Raw genomic sequence first — 22,378 nt, forward strand, 5'->3', positions numbered from 1 at the left:
ATAAAGTATCCCTGTCCTGTACACGGTCCACATTTCCCAGAATCCTTTGCGGCCTGCTAACCCTTTATAGTTTTAGCATCCGGGGTTGAGCTTCCTTTTCCTCTGTGCTGAGATGCGATGAGGACCTAGGCTTCCCTAGACCTAAGAGAAATCCGAATCCATCCTGGTTAAAGGCACCGCAGAAACTCGCCAAAATGACCGAGCAGATGACAGTGAGGGGGACCCTCAAGGGCCACAGTGGATGGGTCACCCAGATCGCCACGACGCCCCAGTATCCCAACATGATTCTGTCGGCGTCCAGAGGTGAGGATTCCCCCGCTGTCCGCCAACATGGCTGACGCTAGGTTAGAATTAGTCAGCCAGTTGGTTAGCTGAACTTACAACTGTAACGTACGAGAACCACGATGCTGGCGTGAGTGAATTGTGCATACTATAAACTAATGGGTGAACAGTTATGACGGTTGTGTGTTTTACTTGAACAGAATCTGCTCGAATTTAAGAGAAAGAAGCCGGTTAGCTTAAACTAGCTAACACAAACGTCATCTGTGAGCCACCTCAGATACCCACATTGCATCTGCGACACGTGTAGTAACATATTTAGTGTAGCGTGAACGTGATTTAATGCTGAAATGTGTAGATCTGGCAACAATCCACTCCTAACCGTCGTAGATTGAGCTTTCCAACAATGATGGGGAATGTGAGAGTAGCTCGGGTGAAAGTATTGTTACTGTGCAAAATAAAGTACTCAAGTAACGTGAGAAGTAAAACAAGTCATCAAACTCTTTCTGAGTTACACCTGCACTTAAAAATGTATTTGTAAAAATGTTATGCAACGAACTCCCTACTTTCTAGCTATTATTAAGCATAATGTAAATATTCTAGCAATCTCCTATATCTATAAATATGGCTATTGATGCGTGTTTTCTCTTTTGTGTCTAGGACGGTCAGGCCATGCTGTGGGACCTGAATGAGGGCAAGCACCTCTACACCCTGGACAGTGGCGACGCCATCAATGCCCTCTGCTTCAGCCCCAACCGTTACTGGCTGTGTGCTGCTACTGGCCCCAGTATCAAGATCTGGGTAAAGACTTCATTCTAAACATCTCATGATCAGTAAATGGTGCATTGATGCTACTGTGCAAAGGGCTGTGATGTATTCTAACTATGCCATCTGTATTCTATGATGATAAAGAGGCTGTTTCTGAGCTCTAGTCAAGACCAATTTATATATTGTGTAATTTATTTGGGCTACATCAATTTCCGTCATTGACAATACTTTCACCCGAGCTACTCTCACGTTCCCCACCGCTGTTGGAAAGCTCAATCTACGGCGGTTAGGAGTGGATTGTTGCCAGATCTACACATTTCAGCATTAAATCACGTTCACGCTACACTAAATATGTTACTACACGTGTTGCATATGCAATGTGGGTATCTGAGGTGGCTCACAGATGACGTTTGTGTTAGCTAGTTTAAGCTAACCGGCTTCTTTCTCTTAAGTTCGAGCAGATTCTGTTCAAGTAAAAAACACAACCGTTATAACTTTTCACCCATTAGTTTATAATATGCACAATTCACTCACGCCAGCATCGTCGTTTTTCTCGTACGTTACAGTTGCAAGTTCCGCTAACCAACCGGCTGACTAATGCTCAATGACTAATTTCAGAGTTACACCTGCACTTAAAAATGTATTTGTAAAAATGTTATGTAACGAACTCTCTACTTTCTAGCTATTAAGCATAATATAAATATCCTCCCAATCTCCTATATCTATAAATATGGCTATTGATGCGTGTTTTCTCTTTTGCGTCTAGGACGGTCAGGCCATGCTGTGGGACCTGAATGAGGGCAAGCACCTCTACACCCTGGACAGTGGCGACACCATCAATGCCCTCTGCTTCAGCCCCAACCGTTACTGGCTGTGTGCCGCTACTGGCCCCAGTATCAAGATCTGGGTAAAGACTTCATTCTAAACATCTCATGATCAGTAAATGGTGCATTGATGCTACTGTGCAAAAGGCTGTGATGTATTCTAACTATGCCATCTGTATTCTATGATGATAAAGAGGCTGTTTCTGAGCTTTAGTCTAGACCAATTTATATATTGTGTAATGTATTTGGGCTACATCAATTTCCCTCATTGATCCTTCTGCCTCTGTTTTCTTTTCCTCGTGTAGGATCTGGAGGGCAAGATCATTGTGGATGAGCTGAGACAGGAAGTGATCAGCACAAACAGCAAGGCCGAACCCCCACAAACAGCAAGGCCGAACCCCCACAGTGCACTTCCCTGGCATGGTCTGCTGATGGACAGGTACATCACACTCGCACCTATTTCAGTGGCTATCAGTGTTTAATCCCTGGTGATTATACCCAATCACTTTTAACTCTGATGTTAATGCTGACAGTCCTGCAAATATGAGGGGAAATCGAAACACACTTATTTGAATATTAATGTGCCAACTATACAGAATTTAAACAAACAATGTTCCTTTATCCCTGTTTATTTTTCTTTACAGACCCTGTTTGCTGGCTACACTGACAACCTGATCAGAGTGTGGTAGGTCACTATTGGAACTCACTAAAACTTCACAATCTACTTTGAATAAAAGACAGTTTGAAAAGAGCTTTTTACATCTTCCTTTCAACTCTGTGATTTTCTCTTTTCGTTTCAGACGGTCAGGCCATGCTGTGGGACCTGAATGAGGGCAAGCACCTCTACACCCTGGACAGTGGCGACGCCATCAATGCCCTCTGCTTCAGCCCCAACCGTTACTGGCTGTGTGCCGCTACTGGCCCCAGTATCAAGATCTGGGTAAAGACTTCATTCTAAACATCTCATGATCAGTAAATGGTGCATTGATGCTACTGTGCAAAAGGCTGTGATGTATTCTAACTATGCCATCTGTATTCTATGATGATAAACAGGCTGTTTCTGAGCTCTAGTCTAGACCAATTTATATATTGTGTAATGTATTTGGGCTACATCAATTTCCCTCATTGATCCTTCTGCCTCTGTTTTATTTTCCTCGTGTAGGATCTGGAGGGCAAGATCATTGTGGATGAGCTGAGACAGGAAGTGATCAGCACAAACAGCAAGGCCAAACCCCCACAGTGCACTTCCCTGGCATGGTCTGCTGATGGACAGGTACATCACACTCGCACCTATTTCAGTGGCTATCAGTGTTTAATCCCTGGTGATTATACCCAATCACTTTTAACTCTGATGTTAATGCTGACAGTCCTGCAAATATGAGGGGAAATAGAAACACACTTATTTGAATATTAATGAGCCAACTATACAGAATTTAAACAAACAATGTTCCTTTATCCCTGTTTATTTTTCTTTACAGACCCTGTTTGCTGGCTACACTGACAACCTGATCAGAGTGTGGCAGGTCACTATTGGAACTCGCTAAAAATGTCGCAATCTACTTTGAATAAAAGACTGTTTGAAAAGAGCTTTTTACGTCTTCCTTTCAACTCTGATTATAATACATGTTGTTGTTTTACTTAATAAAACTTGTGTAACAGTCAGAACAACAGTGCATTCAAACCTCAACAAAGCAATAATAAGTCTGAACTATTCATGTCTAACGTTGGATTACCGAAACGTAAATCCATAAAGTTAGGAAAGAATCAGACAATGATTTCTGGTTTCCTGATTTGTGCCAACACTTTATTTATTTTAGTGTAAATAATGTACCCCCTTTTTGCATAGGTAATATCTTAGAATCAAAGGTGTAATGGCGTCGTGGACTTCGTCCGAAATTCTATACTAGCATGCTATTTTAAAACGGTTTCAATACTAGCAGGCTTTTGGAAAAGACTATGCCTGATCTGTAGCTATATGATTAGATATCTTGCTTTTAATGTGTGAAATGATGGGATGGAAGACATCTGGTTACAAACATGAAACATTATTGTAACTGACAAGATTTTTAAAAAATACAGAAATAGATTCATACATAGAAAGCATCTGATTGTCATAAATCAATAGTTCTGTTTTTTTAAAATCTAAAAAATGTCGGTATCATTACTGAATTCAGATATAATACGGATAATGTTTCCATGAATGCATTCTGCTGAATCCCTGCCACCTTGATGTTGCTGTTGGCCTCTGAGGCCTGGCGGAAAGCTCCAAATCAAAAGCTAATTGAATAATCTTGTTAGTTATTTAGTTCTAACACCTGCAGAAAGTATCTTCTGGCTCAAATATGCCTGTAAGGGCAGGTATTCGTGTGTTACCCAATAGGCCATATTTACAAATTTCATCAATCACAAATCATTCCCACATATCAAGTGGTTGCAGTTGATGAAGACAACATTGGATAAAAGGCATGCAACATTAACATCTGCTTTAATAATTTACAGCAACTCTAAATTTCCTGTTTTTAATTTGAAATAACAGCTTGTTTTAAATGAACAAATTAACTTATCTTTGTGGAGCAATGTTTGTGACTTTTAAATTGATGCCACATGTTAAAGTCATTAACCGTCATGGCATTATTCTATATCTATATTGCATGCATCATAGATATGTTTTAACTGGAGGGTTTCTCCTCAAAAATAGATGGTTTAAATGAAATGCTATTGACATTATTTAAGTAATAGCATTCACATGTTTTAGTAAATACATCCAAAATGTATTACTTTTGTTTATCAGAATCAGAACCGTTTATTGCCAATGTATGTAACATACAAGGAATTTGTCATGGCAGGTGGTGCATAACATTAGACAATAACATTGACCAATAAACAACAATCAACAGTGCAAGAAATAGAAACATATTAAAAATTTACAATAGTTAAAAATGTACAATATAGATATATTCTGTCTATGGATTAACAAGACGTTCAGATGTTGGTATTAATAAACGGTTAAAGATAGCCAATTTGTTTTTAAACAAATTTTGTTATATTCATATATTAATTTTTATATTTCCAATAAGATAATGAAAAACTACAACTATATTAAAATTAAAGTCTGCAAATAATTCAATATCAGCATTCCCATTAACATTCCATAACAAAGGGATGTAATTCTTAAACTAATTTATAATCCAAAGAGCGATTAAAAATTCACATTTGCATGCAAGAATGTGGCCTTTACCCATAATGATGACAGCATCAACCATGTCAGATATTCTTTTGGAGAGATGACCTAAATAAACCAGATCTTATTAGTATGTTTTTACAGAATTATATAAAGAATTTAAAGATTCATACAAATCAGACTTTTGATGAACATATCATAGCAGTGTTGCTTGAATAAAGTACACGGTCCACATTTCCCAGAATCCTTTGCGGCCTGCTAACCCCTCATACTTTTAGCATCCGGGGTTGAGCTTCCTTTTCCTCCGTGCTGAGATGCGATGAGGATCTAGGCTTCCCTAGACCTAAAAGAAATCCGAATCCATCCTGGTTAAAGGCACCGCAGAAACTCGCCAAAATGACCGAGCAGATGACAGTGAGGGGGACCCTCAAGGGCCACAGTGGATGGGTCACCCAGATCGCCACGACGCCCCAGTATCCCGACATGATTCTGTCGGCGTCCCGAGGTGAGGATTCCCCCGCTGTCCGCCAACATGGCTGACGCTAGGTTAGCATTAGTCAGCCAGTTAGTTAGCGGAACTTGCAACTGTAACGTACGAGAATAAACGACAATGCTGGCGTGAGTGAATTGTGCATACTATAAACGAATGGGTGAACAGTTATGACGGTTGAGTTTTTTTACTTGAACAGAATCTGCTCGAACTTAAGGGAAAGAAGCCGGTTAGCTTAAACTAGCTAACACAAACGTCATCTGTGAGCCACCTCAGATACCCACATTGCATCTGCGACACGTGTAGTAACATATTTAGTGTAGCGTGAACGTGATTTAATGCTGGAATGTGTAGATCTGGCAACAATCCACTCCTAACCGTCGTAGATTGAGCTTTCCAACAGCGGTGGGGAACGTGAGAGTAGCTCGGGTGAAAGTATTGTTACTGTGCTATAAAAGTACTCAAGTAACGTGAGAAGTAAAACGAGTCATCAAAATAACTTGTGAACTAGCACCTGTATTTGTTTGTGATGAAATGACAACTCATCTCCTGGAATAATGACCTGCAACAGACACCACGCAGTAAAGTGTCAACATGTTAGTGTCCGTAAACTTTGATCTTTCCAGGTTAGATGTCCTAAGTCCCAGTTCCATCACAAATGGCCACAGATCACATCCAGGTCTCTAGAGTCTCATGAAGACAAAAAGATTAGCCAGAGAAGTGAACAAATGCACCTCCAAACAGAGAAAAAGTAATGATTCTCCTCTGCTTAAGAGAGAAACGTATGCTGCATCCAAACTACTCTACAGGTCCAGTTAACTCGAGTTACTTGAGTAAATGTAACTCGTACCCACCTCTGCCTGCTAACATTTACTTATGACTAAATATTTGTCCGCTTTCCTTTAGAAATGCACCCGCACAATTATAAATTTGCATGGTAATGTTAATATCGGTGGTCTGCAGAATGAAATATGGACACAAATTTAAACACATCCTCGATGTCTTGTTTTCCAGATAAGTCTATCATCATGTGGAAGCTGACCCGTGATGAAACCAACTATGGCATCCCCCAGCGCTCCTTGACGGGCCACTCTCACTTCGTAAGTGACGTGGTCATCTCCTCGGATGGACAGTTTGCCCTGTCCGGTGCCTGGGATGGGTGCCTCCGCCTGTGGGATCTCACATCGTAAGTACAGACAATGGTAATCTCTCAAGCACTGGTTTAGATTTTCAGGGTTTAAGGTGGTTAAGTTGTTACCTCTGAATTTGTACTGTGGATGTTTTTTGTCCATGTGAAAGTTGAGCAGGAAAGTGTCTTCATTGCTGCTAGGAATTCAATTCAGTAGGTCAAATCGGAGAACATATTTAGTGTAAGTTGTGTGGTCAGATTCTGGACCTGCATCTGGGTTGAGCAATATGGCTGACTTGTGGAGCCTGGCCTTTCTTTAGACACAGCGCAGTGGAGATAGTTCTGGCTATGAGAGGCTACCAGCTTGTTATGAAAGCCATTTAGTGTCATAATGTTACCTGGAAGTAAATGTGCTAATATGGACCCAAGGAGCTTACTTTAAGCTGTGCAAGAAGTCTAATAACCACATGTGTGCTGAAAACACTGATGTTAAAAGTGCTCATGCTAAAAATGCAGAGTCACCCGATTCTTGCGTCCATTATTTCTGGACTCTGCATCCACAGCTCTGTAAATAAAAGTTGAAAATAAAGGTATGCCGTGTTGAGGTGCCATATTTTTTTAGGTCATGGATGATGTTTTCAACCCAAGGATAATACATTACACGTGTACATTATCTGGGTTAAACACCCACTGAACATTGGTTTAAGAATTTGGTCTCAACAGGTGTAGCTGTGTTAGGCATGCTTCCTTCTATTTTGGTCTTAAAATATGCAGCACTTTGGACTTGTTTTGTGAAAATGTTTGTTGTGGTGTCTCCCCAGTGGCCTCACCACCCGCCACTTTGTTGGACACACCAAGGATGTTCTGAGCGTGGCCTTTTCCGCTGATAACCGCCAGATTGTGTCTGGCTCCCGGGACAAGACCATCAAGCTGTGGAACACTCTTGGAGTCTGCAAGTACACCATCCAGGTGAGCTGTCGTATCATGTTGATGGGATTTAAGATTAAGACACCTCGACTCATGATTAGACCCTGGAGACAAGGGGCTGGACCGTGAATGTGAATAATAAAAAAGGGAAGACTAGGACAGCACACCCATTTGACTTTGTAATATTCCCACACAGACTAGCTGTCTACAACAGTTGGGTCTTATGTCCAGCGTGGTCATGCTTTACTATCATAAACCAAATGATGCAGTGACTGTGGTTGGTTGAAAATGTGTATAATCTAGGTTCATGTTGCTAATAAGTAGCCAAACAAAACACTGCTGCAGACATCAGTGTTTTTCATCCGGCCATTAAAAAACAAAGCACTAATGTTGGGTAACCAAAGAACCTTATACTGAGACGATATATATGTTTTATATTTGCAGGATGAAGGTCATTCTGAGTGGGCTTCTTGTGTGCGCTTCTCCCCCAACAGCAACAACCCGATCATCGTCTCCTGCGGCTGGGACAAGATGGTCAAGGTACTCGATTCCTTTAAAAGTCTCCTTAGCTTTTGCCTGAGTTCTCTTGTAACTGAATGAACACTTATTCTAAGTAGTTTGTTTGACCTGTGATTTTAAAAACTGGCTCCTATTACCTGTTCTTTCCTTCTAGGTGTGGAACCTTGCCAACTGCAAGCTGAAGACTAACCACCTTGGCCACAGTGGATTCCTGAACACAGTGACCGTCTCTCCTGATGGCTCCCTGTGTGCATCTGGTGGAAGGGTATACAATAACATTATTTTGTATCATTGTAGACTACCACAGAATGTTTTTTGATCCGTTTACTATTGATGATAAAGAGGCTGTTTCTGAGTTACACCTGCACTTAAAATGTTATGTAACGAACTCTCTAATTGCTAGCTATTAAGCATAATAAAAATGTCCTCGCAATCTCCTATATCTATAAATATGGCTATTGATGCGTGTTTTCTCTTTTCGTCTAGGACGGTCAGGCCATGCTGTGGGACCTGAATGAGGGCAAGCACCTCTACACCCTGGACAGTGGCGACACCATCAATGCCCTCTGCTTCAGCCCCAACCGTTACTGGCTGTGTGCCGCTACTGGCCCCAGTATCAAGATCTGGGTAAAGACTTCATTCTAAACATCTCATGATCAGTAAATGGTGCATTGATGCTACTGTGCAAAGGGCTGTGATGTATTCTAACTATGCCATCTGTATTCTATGATGATAAAGAGGCTGTTTCTGAGCTCTAGTCTAGACCAATTTATATATTGTGTAATGTATTTGGGCGACATCAATTTCCCTCATTGATCCTTCTGCCTCTGTTTTCTTTTCCTCGTGTAGGATCTGGAGGGCAAGATCATTGTGGATGAGCTGAGACAGGAAGTGATCAGCACAAACAGCAAGGCCGAACCCCCACAGTGCACTTCCCTGGCATGGTCTGCTGATGGACAGGTACATCACACTCGCACCTATTTCAGTGGCTATCGGTGTTTAATCCCTGGTGATTATACCCAATCACTTTTAACTCTGATGTTAATGCTGACAGCCCTGCAAATATGAGGGGAAATAGAAACACACTTATTTGAATATTAATGGTACAACGATACAGAATTTAAATAATGTTCCTTTATCCCTGTTTATTTTTCTTTACAGACCCTGTTTGCTGGCTACACTGACAACCTGATCAGAGTGTGGCAGGTCACTATTGGAACTCGCTAAAAACGTCGCAATCATACTTTGAATAAAAGACTGTTTGAAAAGAGCTTTTTACGTCTTCCTTTCAACTCTGTGATTATAATACATGTTGTTTTACTTAATAAAACTTGTGTAACAGTCAGGACAACAGTGCATTCAAACCTCAACAAAGCAATAATAAGTCTGAACTATTCATGTCTAACGTTGGATTACGGAAACATAAATCCATAAAGTTAGGAAAGAATCAGACAATGATTTCTGGTTTCCTGATTTGTGCCAACACTTTATTTATTTTGTAAATAATGTACCCTCTTTTTGGATAGGTAATATCTTAGAATCAAAGGTGTACTGGTGTCGTGGACTTCGTCCGAAATTCTATACTAGCATGCTATTTTTCAGAATTGTTTTAATTTTGAGAGGAAATATGTGATAATGTTATGCGAATAAATATGTGAAATATATGTTTCCAGTGAATGTCGCCGAAGATCCCTAATTTGTAATACTGTAAGTATGTAAATATTGCAGTACTTTCATCAGTAGGCCGTAGTTTAAATCACCAGTGTGTCAACTTTTTCAGCGATAGACTGAGACTTAACAGACATTTATTTAGACTTAAATCTTCCGAGTTTGCCACTTAAATATAAAACCAGACTAATGTATATTGTGTCGATTAACCCGTGTGGGTTGCCGTAGTTTGGTAATGGTTTCCTAGCAACCCAAACACAACTCGTGAACGAAGGGCAGTTAAAACCAGCGAGTAACTACTCCGATACATTTACCAGCTAACTTTACGTGTGTTGGATGTAAACCTACTGTTATGTAGAATAATAACAGAGTTTAATTGATGGTACTGATGAAAACATCGTAACTTTATTCGCTAACGTTAGCTAGCTGTTAAAGGCTGCAGGAGAAGATGAACCAAACTTTATATCCTCGCATCTATGTGGAGGAAACTCTGGCTCTTATCAAACCAGATGCCATCCACAAAGCTGAGGAGATTGAGGATATTATCCTAAAATCAGGCTTCACCATCTTGCAGGTTGGTTCAAATGTAAACTCTGTAAACTATAGCATGTGCTGTATATTGTCAGGACGGGGTTGATGCAACTAATCTGATTTCTGAAGCAATATTTTGTCTTGTATTGTACGATGCCCCTACCTAAACAAGTACCGAGTCTAACTAATACGACATGGCTTATTTATCCAAACATATGTGGTACTCTGCATGTAATTTGGCTGATATGTGACAAGAAATTGCAGTACAATAATGCAAAAGATATTTTTATGCAACAGAGAAACAGAAACCATGATCTGGTTTGTCCACCAGAGAGCGCTAACAATGTCCTGCTCAACACATACCATGCTGAAGTGTCCAATACTTCATTCCTGTGGCAGAAGCGGAGGCTGCAGCTAAGTCCAGAGCAATGCTGTGACTTCTACGCAGACCTCTATGGAAGGCTCTTCTTTCCCAGCTTGACTGCCTTCATGAGCTCTGGCCCCATCATGGCCATGACTCTGGCCCGTCACAACGCCATCGCCCACTGGAGGTCCATCATCGGGCCTGTGAACAGCACCAAGGCCAGAGAAACTCATCCAGAGTGGTCAGTCTGTTAACTTATACGGTGCTGATTCAGCTTTTTGTTTTGTTGTCTGTTCCTTCTGGCCTATGTGTTGTTGTGTATAATGTATTACAATGGTGAGCATATTTACTCAGAAACACTGTCTTGAATGCCGAACGGAAAGTTGAGTGTACACACAAACCAATGAAACCATGTTAGATATTCAAGTTCCTGCTAATGCATCAAATGTCTGCTTAGAAACTAAATCAAACACACCTTTAGTTCATTAAGATACTGAAAGTAATTTGATTAACTATATAAATTCCACTACCAATGCAAATTCTGCATATGTCCCAAAAAAACCTGAATATAACGTGTGAGCACATCCATATTAGGGTGTCACAATACTTGAATATTTCTGTGATAACATGCCAACTATCCTTAGCTCAGACAGGGAGCACTACTGTTGGACACATTATATTAACAAAATAATAATGTTACTTCAAACATAGTGTTTACAGTAAATTCGCTACAGTTGTGAACAAGTACTCAAAATATTCTGAGTGGTATTGGTACAGTCTGTATTCAGGTTGCAATGGAAACACTTGATCAAGCAGTGGTTTTTATATGTGCAAATGTATACATAATTGATTGTGATTCTGGGCCCCTGCCTCCATATTATGACCATGCCCTTTGAGTGCGGGTCATTCTATGACTTGGTATCATGGTTCCTTATTTTTAAATAATGTAGAGCGGTAAAAGTTTGCAGTCATGTCAACACTAGCAGAGATGTTTATATGAATGTGATGTATTTCTCCTCTGCAGCCTCAGAGCAAAATACGGCACTTCTGAACTCAAAAACGCACTCCATGGCAGCGAGTCATTTCATGTGGCTGAAAGAGAGATCAAATTCATGTTCCCAAACTGTAAGCAATGCACAGAACCACACTTACTGTTGTTCGTATAGAAACCACGTATCGTATTGACCACAAATGCACCCCCACATGCTTTTTCTCTGCAGCCGTAATTGAGCCCTTTCCCTCAAGAGAAGCCACCAAAGAATACCTGAGCAAGCATGTAAACCCAACTCTGCTCCTTGGACTCACTGAGCTCTGCAAGCAAAAGCCACACAACCCCTGTGTAAGTATTCCATGCTCAACATGTGAAGGTATACAGTTATTTATTGTTATTTATTGCTGTTAACATGTTGTTTACTAGTGTTGAGCTTTGGTCCCTGAAACATATTTCTCTGTTATCCACTTTTTTCTTCAATAGATTTGGCTTGCTGACTGGCTGATCAACAACGACCCAAACAAGCCTAAAATATGCGATGGAGCCCCTGTAGAAGAGGCAGAATGACAACAAATACATCATTTATAAACACATGTATCTATTCAGTACTATGATAAAATAAAATGTCTTTTCAGTGCTAATCCTCTGCTATGTTTGCTTTCTGGTAAAGCTGGTAAAGCATTCGTTCTACCTTGAACACTGCTTTAAAGGGTGTGACTTGATTCATAACCGAAACCAAAGTTCAGCAGTTTTACATGAGATCACTAACAACTGCTCCGAATCATTCAGTAAAACAAATATCACAGATTTGTTTGTTTTTTAACAAAGCACCCCGTCCCACCAGGTCTCTCATGTCATCTGGAACTGTAGTAAATTAGCCAGTGGGTTAAAACGTTTTCATTTGATTTAATGAGCGTGATGAATGAATTGGATGACCTGTTTGACCTGCGTTTAGTTGATTACATTCACTAAATGGACAAAACACTCATATGATATATTCTGGTCTACCAGCTTCATCTCTTGTTGCTCCTCTGGAACTGGTGCTCAAACACAAAATGTATTTTATGTCAAAGCACTAGAGCTTGTAAATAAAGTGTAACAGATATGTTACTGAATGAACAAAGTTACTTCAGAGCATTTCAGTATTTTATTCAGGCTTACAGTAGTCTGCATGTTAGTTAACATATTGCTTATTGATAATAATCCCAATGACCTGCAACATTAGTATCATGTGATAGTTATTCAGCAACCAAAGAGAAAATATAGAGAAAAGACTTATATAAGTTACTATGACGTGCCTTGATGTTTTAGTCTTTAACTTTCATGTGACTATGAGTTATCTGGTCTGCAGTAACTATGAGAGTAGCTTTGTGTGTGGATCCACTGTAGACAGATGGCTGCTGGTTCTGCACAGGATAAGCAGTGGTAAGAAATATACGAGTGGACAATGAATCAAGAGAATTTTACTTTAACAAGCAACACATTCCAGTTAATATCAAACCGTCCCCACCGTCTACTGGATCAACTCACAATCTCTCATAGAGATGAACCAACACCTCTCAGCCCACCGCCCAACAAAAACTGCATACAAACTTGACATAACTGTGTTTATTGGGAACCTATTGTACTTGATAATGTATGTGGTCATTATTGTTAGGTATCTGTTATTTTGTCCAACTCATGTTCAGTATTTCTTTAAAACTTGTACAGTAGTCGTTGAAAGAAAGTCGCCTTCATAGCATATAGTTGTCTATGTACACATAGAAAGCTTGATGGCAGATCACTGAGTTTATCCGTCATTAATGTTCATACAGAGATGCCAAGATCTACATTTTAACAGTTTTCACACATCGGCAGGGCACCGTTCATTTCCACGAGCATGGTCCGAACTACTGTTGCATTTGTATCAGGTCCAGAGTGAAAAGCAGTTAAAGAGTAACGCTTTGACACATCGTTCAACGCAACAGTCGCAATTCATCAAACCTTTTTTTTTTAATTGCCGAGCAGTGAGCAACTCTTTTTCGTTCGACGCAGAAAGGGGACTCGGAGTTCCTTCCTGTGTGTTAAGGGCGTGAACATCTTCTGTGGAAAGAAAGGCACGTGTATGTGATTGGTCTGAGTCATGAGTGACAGCGGCATTCATCCAATCAGGTTGCTTCTCCACAGAAATGGCGTTTTTTTCTGCCGGTTCTAGAAAACCAACCACGAGTTGTCGTCGTGTGGGAGAATCCATCTTGAAGAGAGCTCTCCGGTTGTGTGACCAGTAAGCAGGTTTTCATACTTCTTTAACCTTGGTATTGTCATTATATTGTCACGTAAGTACTCGGATTGTTGTAGTGTTTTCATAGTTTTTCCTGATAGACGTAATGTATTTAAATACTAGTACATATAAGGCGTATATCGCGGCTAGCGCGGCCTTTGCGTTACGTAACTGCGAATTTGAGTTGGCGAGTCCAGGCTTGGTTTATCAGCGCGATGCAGAAGGTTACGCTGTTTCTAATCTCCCACCATTAGTGTGCTATCGATGCGGGCTGGTCATCGTGTTGTGTACGTAAACGATACAGAGTTGCCGTTTTGCTGTGACACTGCTACAAATACGAATGAATGTTAAATGTATGGAACGCGGTCGTGCCGGTCAAAATGGTGGTATATGCATGCACGGGCACCGTGTAAATGGCGAAGCATGAGGCATTATATAACCTTCGGATGTGTGAATATGTTTTGCTTTTTTATGGGTTTTAGGTATAATAGTACAAAATGTCCGAGACAGAGCAGCAGTATATGGAAACATCAGAAAACGGCCACGAAGTCGACGATGATTTTAACGGAGCCGAGCACACCGAGGAGGGCAACGACGACGGGACCGACGGGAACGAGGAGAGCATCGCCGTGAATGAGGAGTGCGAAGAGGGCGCAGGGCCCGACGCCGACGGCGACGGCAACTCGCTAAACGGCGGAACAGAGGGCGGACAGATCGACGCCAGCAAAGGCGAGGAGGATGCAGGGTGAGTAAAAAAAAAAATGGTGGAAATGTTTCTTTCGTGATATCCAACATTTATTAGCAAAGCGCCCGTGGTTCGCTATGTCTTTGTTCAACCGGCCTTTGTTGGCGCCATATGCAGAGCGGACGAGGGGGGGGGATGGGCGCTTCAGCAGAGATCTAATCTAGCATGTATTAGTTCGCGACAAACCGTTGATATGCGGTGTCTGATGTGTTCGTATCGAAAGGATTTCTATTCGATTGAATTAATGTTGTAAATGCAGCTTTAAGCTACAGCAGCTGGAGCCCCCTCCCCCTACGTCATTGGGTTGACAGATGTTCTGGAACAGTGTGTACATTTACCCCCCCCCCCTCATTTAAAGTTAGAGGAGCGGGGTGGCCTGTAATGCTGAACATGTCCTCCTTCTCTCTGTGCACAGGAAAATGTTTGTTGGTGGTCTCAGCTGGGAAACGAGCAAGAAGGACCTCAAAGATTACTTCACTAAATTTGGTGAGGTGACAGACTGCACCATCAAGATGGACCAGCAGACGGGCCGGTCAAGGGGCTTCGGCTTCATTCTCTTTAAAGAGGCAGGCGGCGTCGAAAAGGTGAGCGGGGAAGAAATTATGTCGGAGCCAACGTAACTTACGTGTACAAAGCAGGCGAGTTTCAATATTTTCCTCTTTTTCTTTTAGGTTCTCGAGCAGAAGGAGCATCGGCTAGATGGGCGAGTGATCGACCCCAAGAAGGCCATGGCCATGAAGAAAGATCCCGTCAAGAAAATCTTTGTGGGAGGCCTTAACCCCGACACTTCAAAGGAAGTCATTCAGGAGTACTTTGGGACCTTTGGAGAGGTACGGTATTTAACACATTTGTCGGTTTATTAAGGAATTTAGTGCTCGAGATATTGTCAGCTTTAACGACCGCTCTCCTCTCGTGTAGGTGGAGACCATTGAACTTCCACAAGATCCAAAGACAGAAAAGAGGAGGGGATTCGTATTCATCACTTATAAAGACGAGACTCCTGTCAAGAAGGTCATGGAGAAGAAATACCACAACGTCGGTGGAAGCAAGGTAACTGCATACCGCACATTCTGCATACCGGTGAAACACAGTATGCTGTATTCAGTTTCATAAATTTAGCGAAAAGTCATGCCGAGCTGCAACGTAATGTGCTCTTGTGTGGTGTTCCAGTGTGAAATTAAAATAGCCCAGCCCAAAGAGGTCTACGTGCAGCAGCAGTACGGGGCCCGTGGATACGGAGGACGTGGCCGAGGCCGTGGAGGTAAGCACCGTGTCTGTGTACCAGCAAAATCCTTCTGTTAGACTATACTCAAACATTTGTGCCGAGTAACTACCTGGGCCCTGTGTGCTGGAGAGTTGTGACGAAGGCCTCACCTGTTGTTTCTAGGCCAGGGCCAGAACTGGAATCAAGGTTACAACAACTACTGGAACCAGGGATACAACCAGAACTATGGCTACGGACAGCAAGGCTACGGATATGGCGGCTACGGCGGCAACTATGACTACTCTGCTGGTTATTACGGCTATGGGGGTGGCTACGACTACAGTAAGCGATAAGTGCCCCCCGGGAAAGAAAAAAGAATGAGAGAAACTTTATTTTCTTGGTCCTCCTTGTTGTACAGAAGAACTCAGTCCCTTTTTCTCTTGTCCTCCAGACCAGGGCAATACAAGCTATGGGAAAACTCCAAGACGTGGAGGCCACCAGAGTAGCTACAAGCCATACTGATCACACGTAGTGCAGGTATGCATTTTTGCATCATCCGTGGTAGTATGAGAACATAGCTGTAACCATTGGTGCCTTTTTGACCCCAAAGATCTCCATCTACTCTAAATCCATTCAAGCATTGTGGTGGGGTTAGGGTAGGCTGTGTTGTGGGGTCTGTGATCATTAAAGATGGATTCATTCCACCTGTCAGCCATCTTAAGATGCATCTCTACTACTTGATCAATAAGGGTTGAGTTGGTGGTGGTTTGAGAACAGGAATAAGGACCGTTACACCTTTCACCCGGGTGCTAGGTGTAATAGTTAGCGGTCGTGCCCCCCCCCCCTCCCCCCCCAAAACAAAAGTTTGTCTGTCCATTCACTGACCTGTCAAACTCATTCATGCACCTGTCTGTCTGTGTGTAACTTGCATGCCTTATTTGGTTTATTCTCAGTAACGTTAAGCACCGTGTTTTTCTCTTAAGGTCTAAAGTAAATAAGAAAAAGAGATCCATGGTCTGACCACAACCAACATGGGCTCTGGCTTTTCCTTTGGAGTTGGCAGAAATTTGGACTCATGCTCCATTTGTACAGATCAAGTGAGGAACTGGGGAAGCAAATGTCACTTTTCCACTTTTTATTTTATATTGTTTTGTGTCCATTTACATTTCCAGTGATGGAAGTGTTATTTTTACTGTACTTTTTGGTACCTTTTTGAATCTAATGTATTGTATGGTTGTATTTTTACATGTCTACTGGATTTACAGATGAGCAGGAGCAAGAGCTTTTAAAGCTCACAAATAAAACAATTATCTTTTTCTTTTCTTTTTTTTCTTTTCTTTTTTGGTGTTTCTAGATCTTTAGTTATTTTCTCCCGTGCTGAATGTTGGATGCAAGTTGCATGGCTTCAGATGTGGGGTGAGGCAAAAATAAGGGATTTAAACTAATCAAAGGGTTCATTGTAAGAGTGTTAAGTGAATGTTTGCAGATCGCGTAGTAGACGAAGACAACCAGCATATATTTTTTTTTTGGCTTTTAAGGAGATTCTTCCCCCCATCATGTCTGCAATTTTAAGTGGCTTTACTAGTGTTATTCAACTGAACGCAAGCCTGTTAATGTAAGAGGGTACTCCCTCTCTCACTGGAAACTCATTCCTCTAGTGTCTTGGGCAAATTGATAGAAATAAACTTTTGGTTTATATTACACATGGATCCTTTTGTTATTATTTGTAAAGGTAATGTTAAATGTTTTGTACTGTTAAATGGCTTGCTTGTTTTGTCATGAGTAATGTTAACATCTCTACGGATGCTGTGGGAGAGGGCGTCGCTGCCTGCAGGATAACTGGCTGAGTGTTAATACCCGCCTCACTAGATGTGAAACTGCACTACTTGAGCATTTTTCTGAATGTGACCGAGAGGTAACGATAGTGGTCTGGTAAGTGCTTATCTCAGCCGTGCTGTATTGAGAACATGTTGCTGATCAGTGTTGTAAATTGGGACTAATTATAAAACATGCACAGCTGCTGTGAGGAAAAGAAAGGAGGAGTCAGGATTTAAAGATAAAATGATTTTATTTGGAGAAGAAAAATATAACTGGGAGTTCATTAGTGTTACATTAGCATCTTGTAGTGGACCACGATGGCAACAATGTGCTAAAGCTGGCAACTCCTCCCACTGGCTGTGTTTCATCAGCTATGTGACTGCATCTCATTCATGCCTTAAAATGGCTGTGAACACCTGGGGGAGAAACATAATTAGTGATGCTCTAGACGACTGGCAGCCTTTTAAAATCTACTGCCCCCACTTTCATAGTTGAGCTATGATATGACAATGTGCTGATAGATGCTAATTATGAGACTGATTATTCAATTTCAAAAAACGGTGACCACACGGCAACATGTTCTGAGTGAAATGAACTTGTTTGATCTACAGAAACCTCAAGTATAGGCATTCAAATCTCTACCTCTGGACTTTATGAATGTGACCATCTGACAATGTCTGATGCAATTAAAAGTTTTCTACAGGTTTAACAAACCTTAGATGTCTTCCTTTTCCGGTTTAACTGTCACTGGCTTCCATGTCTGAGAACAAGAGAACTGAAAGTTATGCAACACTTAAATTACAAATGTGTGGTATCAAGACTATATGGATCTTTCACACTAAGTGTATTAGATGTATACCTACGACCGACCCTGTAGTAACAGCTGTAGGCTGAGGTGTTAGTGTAACTAACCTGTGAGGACGCGGTCAATACATTGAACCACCAGCTCTGCGTCCTCCTTACTGAAACACATCGGAGGTTTAAACTTCACGACGTTTTCCCAGGGTCCATCTGTACTGACACAGATTTTATCATCCTCTTTTAACCTAATGTAAAAGGAACATGGAGTTATATCAACAAACCACTCGGCAGAGACTGAATACAAGAAAATCTGGCTGTATGTCGTCAGTATTACGACACGGTACCTCTTCACCACATGTGCTGCTGTTTCTGTGGCAGGAGTCTTGCGCTCCCTGTCTGTAACCAGCTCGACACCCACAAACAGTCCCACACCTCTGTAAAAAAACACATCATAGGGCTATGAGGTTGACTCTTAGGAAACCCCTCTGACCCACATCGGGTAACATTTGAATAACGGAACAGATGATTTTATTTAATTTTAGAGCATCTCCCTGTCTAATTAAATATGTATATAGCCCAAAAATGCTTAATTTAACATCCCAGTTTAACAAGTTACTGCTGTGTTTATATATTTATTTCCCTCTTTTAGTTGTGCTTGGTACTCTAATGAAAGGAATCTGCACGCTCAAATTTGGACTCTTGGCTAAGGAAGAGCAAGTGCCTTTATAGGCCCTTTTTACAAGACTTTTATGCCACAGTAGCACATTTTCATACTTAAAAGGTCCTGTGCACTTTTACACGTACATTATTTTTAAAACCCAAGAGTCTCTGTAGTGTTAATTAATTACATAAGCTACAAGTTGTATCTCCCATGTGATGACACTTTATCTCAGATGCCCTGCATACCCACACAACTCTCAAGCCTGAGCACCCACCATGAAAATGGCTTTTATTTATTATTCCAATCTGAATAAATGCCATGGACTCTAGAGAATAGAACAGCGTTGGTCGTAATGAGTTTTAATGCCTGAGTGCATTAGTCACGGCATCCTTACCTGACATCGCCAATCACTTGATGTCGTGTTTGTATCTTTGTGAGCAAATCTTTAAGATGTGCTCCAACACGTTGGGCGTTTCCTCTCAGGTCCTCTTTCTCTATCACATCGAGCAATGCAAGGCCAATAGCGCAGGACACCGGGTTCCCTCCGAACTGCATGAAGTTATAGGAAAAAAACCAAATAATTTCACGTTTATGTATGCATGCTCAACGAGAGGAAGTTAAAAGAGATTTCAATAGAAATAAGTTTGCTTAAAAGCAGAAATTTGTTAGCAATTGACTTTGGGAAGTCTTTATTAGTGATTATGTTTTATGCAGCAGCATAGTTGTTAAAAAGTGGTCCTGGTGAACGGATCAACAGACGTCAAACAGTCAGTGATCAACATAACTACCACATGAAACGAGAACTTTTTACCTTAAAAGACACCATCTGTGTGTGACCGACATCAGTTTACTAATAATAAAAGGTCTTACTATGCTATCGCACTATACTGAGAATGATGTTGTATTCCTTATGACACCCTGGCTGTCTCTACAGCTGAAAGCAACTTGAAGAATGTGTTCATAATGTGTTACGGCTACTGTATAGTCACCGTATTGAAGTACTCCACTCCATTGGCTGTGAAAGCTCCGGCTATTTCTACGGTGGTAGCCACACATGCCAGGGGATGCCCATTGCCCATGGGTTTACCCATGGTCACTATGTCGGGACAGAAACCCTCCCCGTGCAGCTGGAACGCCCAGAAATGACTTCCCACGCGGCCAAAACCCGTCTGCACCTCGTCTGCCACAAACACTCCGCCAGCTGAGCGCACGTATCTGTGGGAAATGCACCGTGTCAACACTAACGTAGGTGTGGCTGAGCCAAAGCAGGACCTGAAAGTGAGTCACCACTCACTCTGCAACTTTAGTCGAGTATCCTTGGGGCAAGATGATTTGTCCTCCGACACTTGGCAATGACTCAGCAAAGAAGGCCGAGATCTGTATGGAAAGTGTAGTAAATAAGTAACATGAATGGCGTAATGTTTATTACACCATTATACATTAACGGTGTTAAGAGAATTGCTGATTTGATCCATGCTGCGTAAAACTGTTTTAAAGACCTTACGACCCTTCCTGTGCACCTCCTCTATTAGGTCTTTCACTGTATCAGCGTATGCTTGGCCGGGGTCGGGGTGATCCTCTCCGTAAGCGCCTCTGTAGGTGTCTGGTAACGGTGCCTAGGAGGATGAAACACGTTCTTTCAGACAGACATACAGGTCCACTGTTGGTCAGCGGTTTTGTGAGATGATGGTAAATTTACACACCACATGAACCCATTCTTTCTGTCCTGCCAGTTTCCGGAACTTGTACGGACTAATGTCGATGAGGGACATTAGATGCCCATGGTATGCACTAGTATAAAAGGAGAGTTCGTTGTAATTAACTGTATTGTCTGGGGGGGGGGGGGGGGAAATGTGTTGCAGTAGTACAGAATACTTACTGGTCAAGCACAATGACGTCCTCGTGCTGGGTGTACTGCTGAGCCAAGCGAAGGGCAAGATCATTGGCCTCTGAACTGTCAGGAGAGCAGATGTAAAATCACAGGAGTGGTACTTCAGGAGTACTATTCTTTCTGTGTGTGTGCGTGTGTGTGTGTGTGTGTGTGTGTGTGTGTGCGTGTGTGTGTGTGTGGGGGCGCACAACTTACCCAGAGTTTACAAAGTAGAACACGCACAGCTTCTCGGGCAGGGTGGCAGCCAGCCGGTCTGCATACGTGACTATGTTGTCGTGCAGGAATCGTGAGTTTGTGTTCAGCAGGTCCATCTGTGCTGCTGCAGCTGCAGTGATGCTGGGGTGACAGTGGCCCACTACGAAAGGAATCATACTGTATGTTACTTTAAAAACAGCATTAAAAACGTGCTGCCATTAGTAGACAGGCGGAGGGTAATATAAAGTGTTACACAACGGTAATAAATGGACTATGCACCGGGTGGTACATGTGTTACCATGATGAACGTTGCTGATGCAGTCCAGATAGCGCTCGCCGTTTTCATCAAATAGATATTGGCCTCTCGCTCTCACTATTTTCACAGGATCGTCTGAATAAAACAGTTTACATGACTGCCTGTGATCGAAGAAATTACTACGTGTCAGTAACTTTCGTGCAAATGCTGCACAGCAGCACAATATGTGTACCAACGAGCATCAAGACAGTCAGTTTCACTTTTACATACCCGATTAATCTCCTCCTCATTTCGAGAGTTTCTTCTTTCCTGAGTTTTTCAACTGCCATATTGTTTTTGGGTTTCTCTGTAACGAATACCTAAGACTACTGAGGGGAAGAGCGCTACTCAATGACAGTTCTCCTTCTCTTTGAAGTTTTTTTACGGCAGTTTTCGTCCCGTAAATTGCATTACTGCCCCCTACTGGATCTAATCGTCCACCATCCTCATTCTATTAGAGACCTTTTAAAAAGTCCGATTGCTTTCAAAAGCTTAAATATAATTTGTCTCCCTTCCACCGAGTCAGTCTCCTCTTTAGTGACCTCTCCTCGTCCTAGCCCTTGTATTCCTGCAACCTCTTTCCTCTTCATACTTCCTGCATTAACACAGGACACTCTACTGTCTCCTTTCCTTCACACTGTTTACACTGAATGCCCAATGACAGCTATCTTGTCATCTAGTCTTGACATCCACCACGCATACGTCCATGATAGATTTTTAGTTTATATATAATATTGGTTGTTTGGTTTATGCTGTGGCCTTATTTAGAAGGGCTCAACTGTGGGGGTTGTTAATGGGACAGAGACTTCCAAAATAAGTGCGACATATTTTGCTATG

The 22,378-nt window shown here is 41.8% G+C and overlaps 4 protein-coding genes and 1 pseudogene across 9 annotated transcripts; 4 read left to right on the top strand and 1 right to left on the bottom strand.

Annotated features, from left to right (window-relative positions):
• Nucleotides 1-90: 90 nt before the first annotated feature.
• Nucleotides 91-2,810, top strand: LOC142962777 (small ribosomal subunit protein RACK1-like; annotated as a pseudogene).
• A 2,533-nt stretch (nucleotides 2,811-5,343) lies between these two features.
• rack1 (receptor for activated C kinase 1) lies at nucleotides 5,344-9,387 on the top strand. Its single transcript, XM_076103415.1, has 8 exons — nucleotides 5,344-5,557; nucleotides 6,557-6,728; nucleotides 7,493-7,640; nucleotides 8,043-8,138; nucleotides 8,272-8,382; nucleotides 8,604-8,744; nucleotides 8,967-9,077; nucleotides 9,279-9,387. The coding sequence occupies exons 1-8, from the start codon at nucleotides 5,449-5,451 to the stop codon at nucleotides 9,342-9,344; spliced, it is 954 nt and encodes a 317-aa protein (XP_075959530.1). The 5' UTR covers nucleotides 5,344-5,448; the 3' UTR covers nucleotides 9,345-9,387.
• Nucleotides 9,388-9,526: 139 nt separating this feature from the next.
• Nucleotides 9,527-12,331, top strand: nme5 (NME/NM23 family member 5). Of its 2 annotated transcripts, XM_076103418.1 has the most exons (5): nucleotides 9,527-10,359; nucleotides 10,716-10,921; nucleotides 11,705-11,805; nucleotides 11,901-12,019; nucleotides 12,155-12,331. In XM_076103418.1, exons 1-5 carry the CDS (start codon nucleotides 10,234-10,236, stop codon nucleotides 12,236-12,238), a joined length of 636 nt encoding a protein of 211 aa, XP_075959533.1. In that variant the 5' UTR covers nucleotides 9,527-10,233; the 3' UTR covers nucleotides 12,239-12,331. The 2 variants fall into 2 exon arrangements, with proteins under 2 accessions (XP_075959533.1, XP_075959532.1); XM_076103417.1 differs by lacking the exon at nucleotides 9,527-10,359 and having other exon boundaries at nucleotides 10,393-10,921; nucleotides 12,155-12,330.
• Nucleotides 12,332-13,819: 1,488 nt separating this feature from the next.
• hnrnpaba (heterogeneous nuclear ribonucleoprotein A/Ba) lies at nucleotides 13,820-17,581 on the top strand. Of its 3 annotated transcripts, XM_076103412.1 has the most exons (9): nucleotides 13,820-13,934; nucleotides 14,414-14,676; nucleotides 15,092-15,260; nucleotides 15,348-15,506; nucleotides 15,595-15,726; nucleotides 15,847-15,937; nucleotides 16,064-16,222; nucleotides 16,332-16,417; nucleotides 16,864-17,581. In XM_076103412.1, the coding sequence occupies exons 2-8, from the start codon at nucleotides 14,429-14,431 to the stop codon at nucleotides 16,400-16,402; spliced, it is 1,029 nt and encodes a 342-aa protein (XP_075959527.1). In that variant the 5' UTR covers nucleotides 13,820-13,934; nucleotides 14,414-14,428; the 3' UTR covers nucleotides 16,403-16,417; nucleotides 16,864-17,581. The 3 variants fall into 3 exon arrangements, with proteins under 3 accessions (XP_075959527.1, XP_075959529.1, XP_075959528.1); XM_076103414.1 differs by lacking the exon at nucleotides 16,332-16,417; XM_076103413.1 differs by lacking the exon at nucleotides 13,820-13,934 and having other exon boundaries at nucleotides 14,251-14,676.
• Nucleotides 17,582-17,929: 348 nt separating this feature from the next.
• phykpl (5-phosphohydroxy-L-lysine phospho-lyase) lies at nucleotides 17,930-22,248 on the bottom strand. 3 transcript variants are annotated; one of them, XM_076103409.1, is made up of 13 exons: nucleotides 21,773-22,248; nucleotides 21,545-21,663; nucleotides 21,247-21,406; nucleotides 21,040-21,114; nucleotides 20,864-20,951; nucleotides 20,660-20,776; nucleotides 20,455-20,537; nucleotides 20,150-20,375; nucleotides 19,555-19,709; nucleotides 18,844-18,933; nucleotides 18,611-18,744; nucleotides 18,413-18,458; nucleotides 17,930-18,114 (listed from the first exon to the last, which is right to left on the bottom strand). In XM_076103409.1, exons 1-12 carry the CDS (start codon nucleotides 21,829-21,831, stop codon nucleotides 18,436-18,438), a joined length of 1,329 nt encoding a protein of 442 aa, XP_075959524.1. In that variant the 5' UTR covers nucleotides 21,832-22,248; the 3' UTR covers nucleotides 17,930-18,114; nucleotides 18,413-18,435. The 3 variants fall into 3 exon arrangements, with proteins under 3 accessions (XP_075959524.1, XP_075959525.1, XP_075959526.1); XM_076103410.1 differs by having other exon boundaries at nucleotides 21,545-21,637; nucleotides 21,773-22,246; XM_076103411.1 differs by lacking the exon at nucleotides 21,545-21,663 and having other exon boundaries at nucleotides 21,773-22,246.
• Nucleotides 22,249-22,378: the final 130 nt, after the last annotated feature.

This window comes from Anarhichas minor, unplaced genomic scaffold, assembly GCF_050575085.1.
Source record: "Anarhichas minor isolate MPS153535 unplaced genomic scaffold, ASM5057508v1 ptg000028l, whole genome shotgun sequence".
NCBI lineage: Eukaryota > Metazoa > Chordata > Actinopteri > Perciformes > Anarhichadidae > Anarhichas > Anarhichas minor.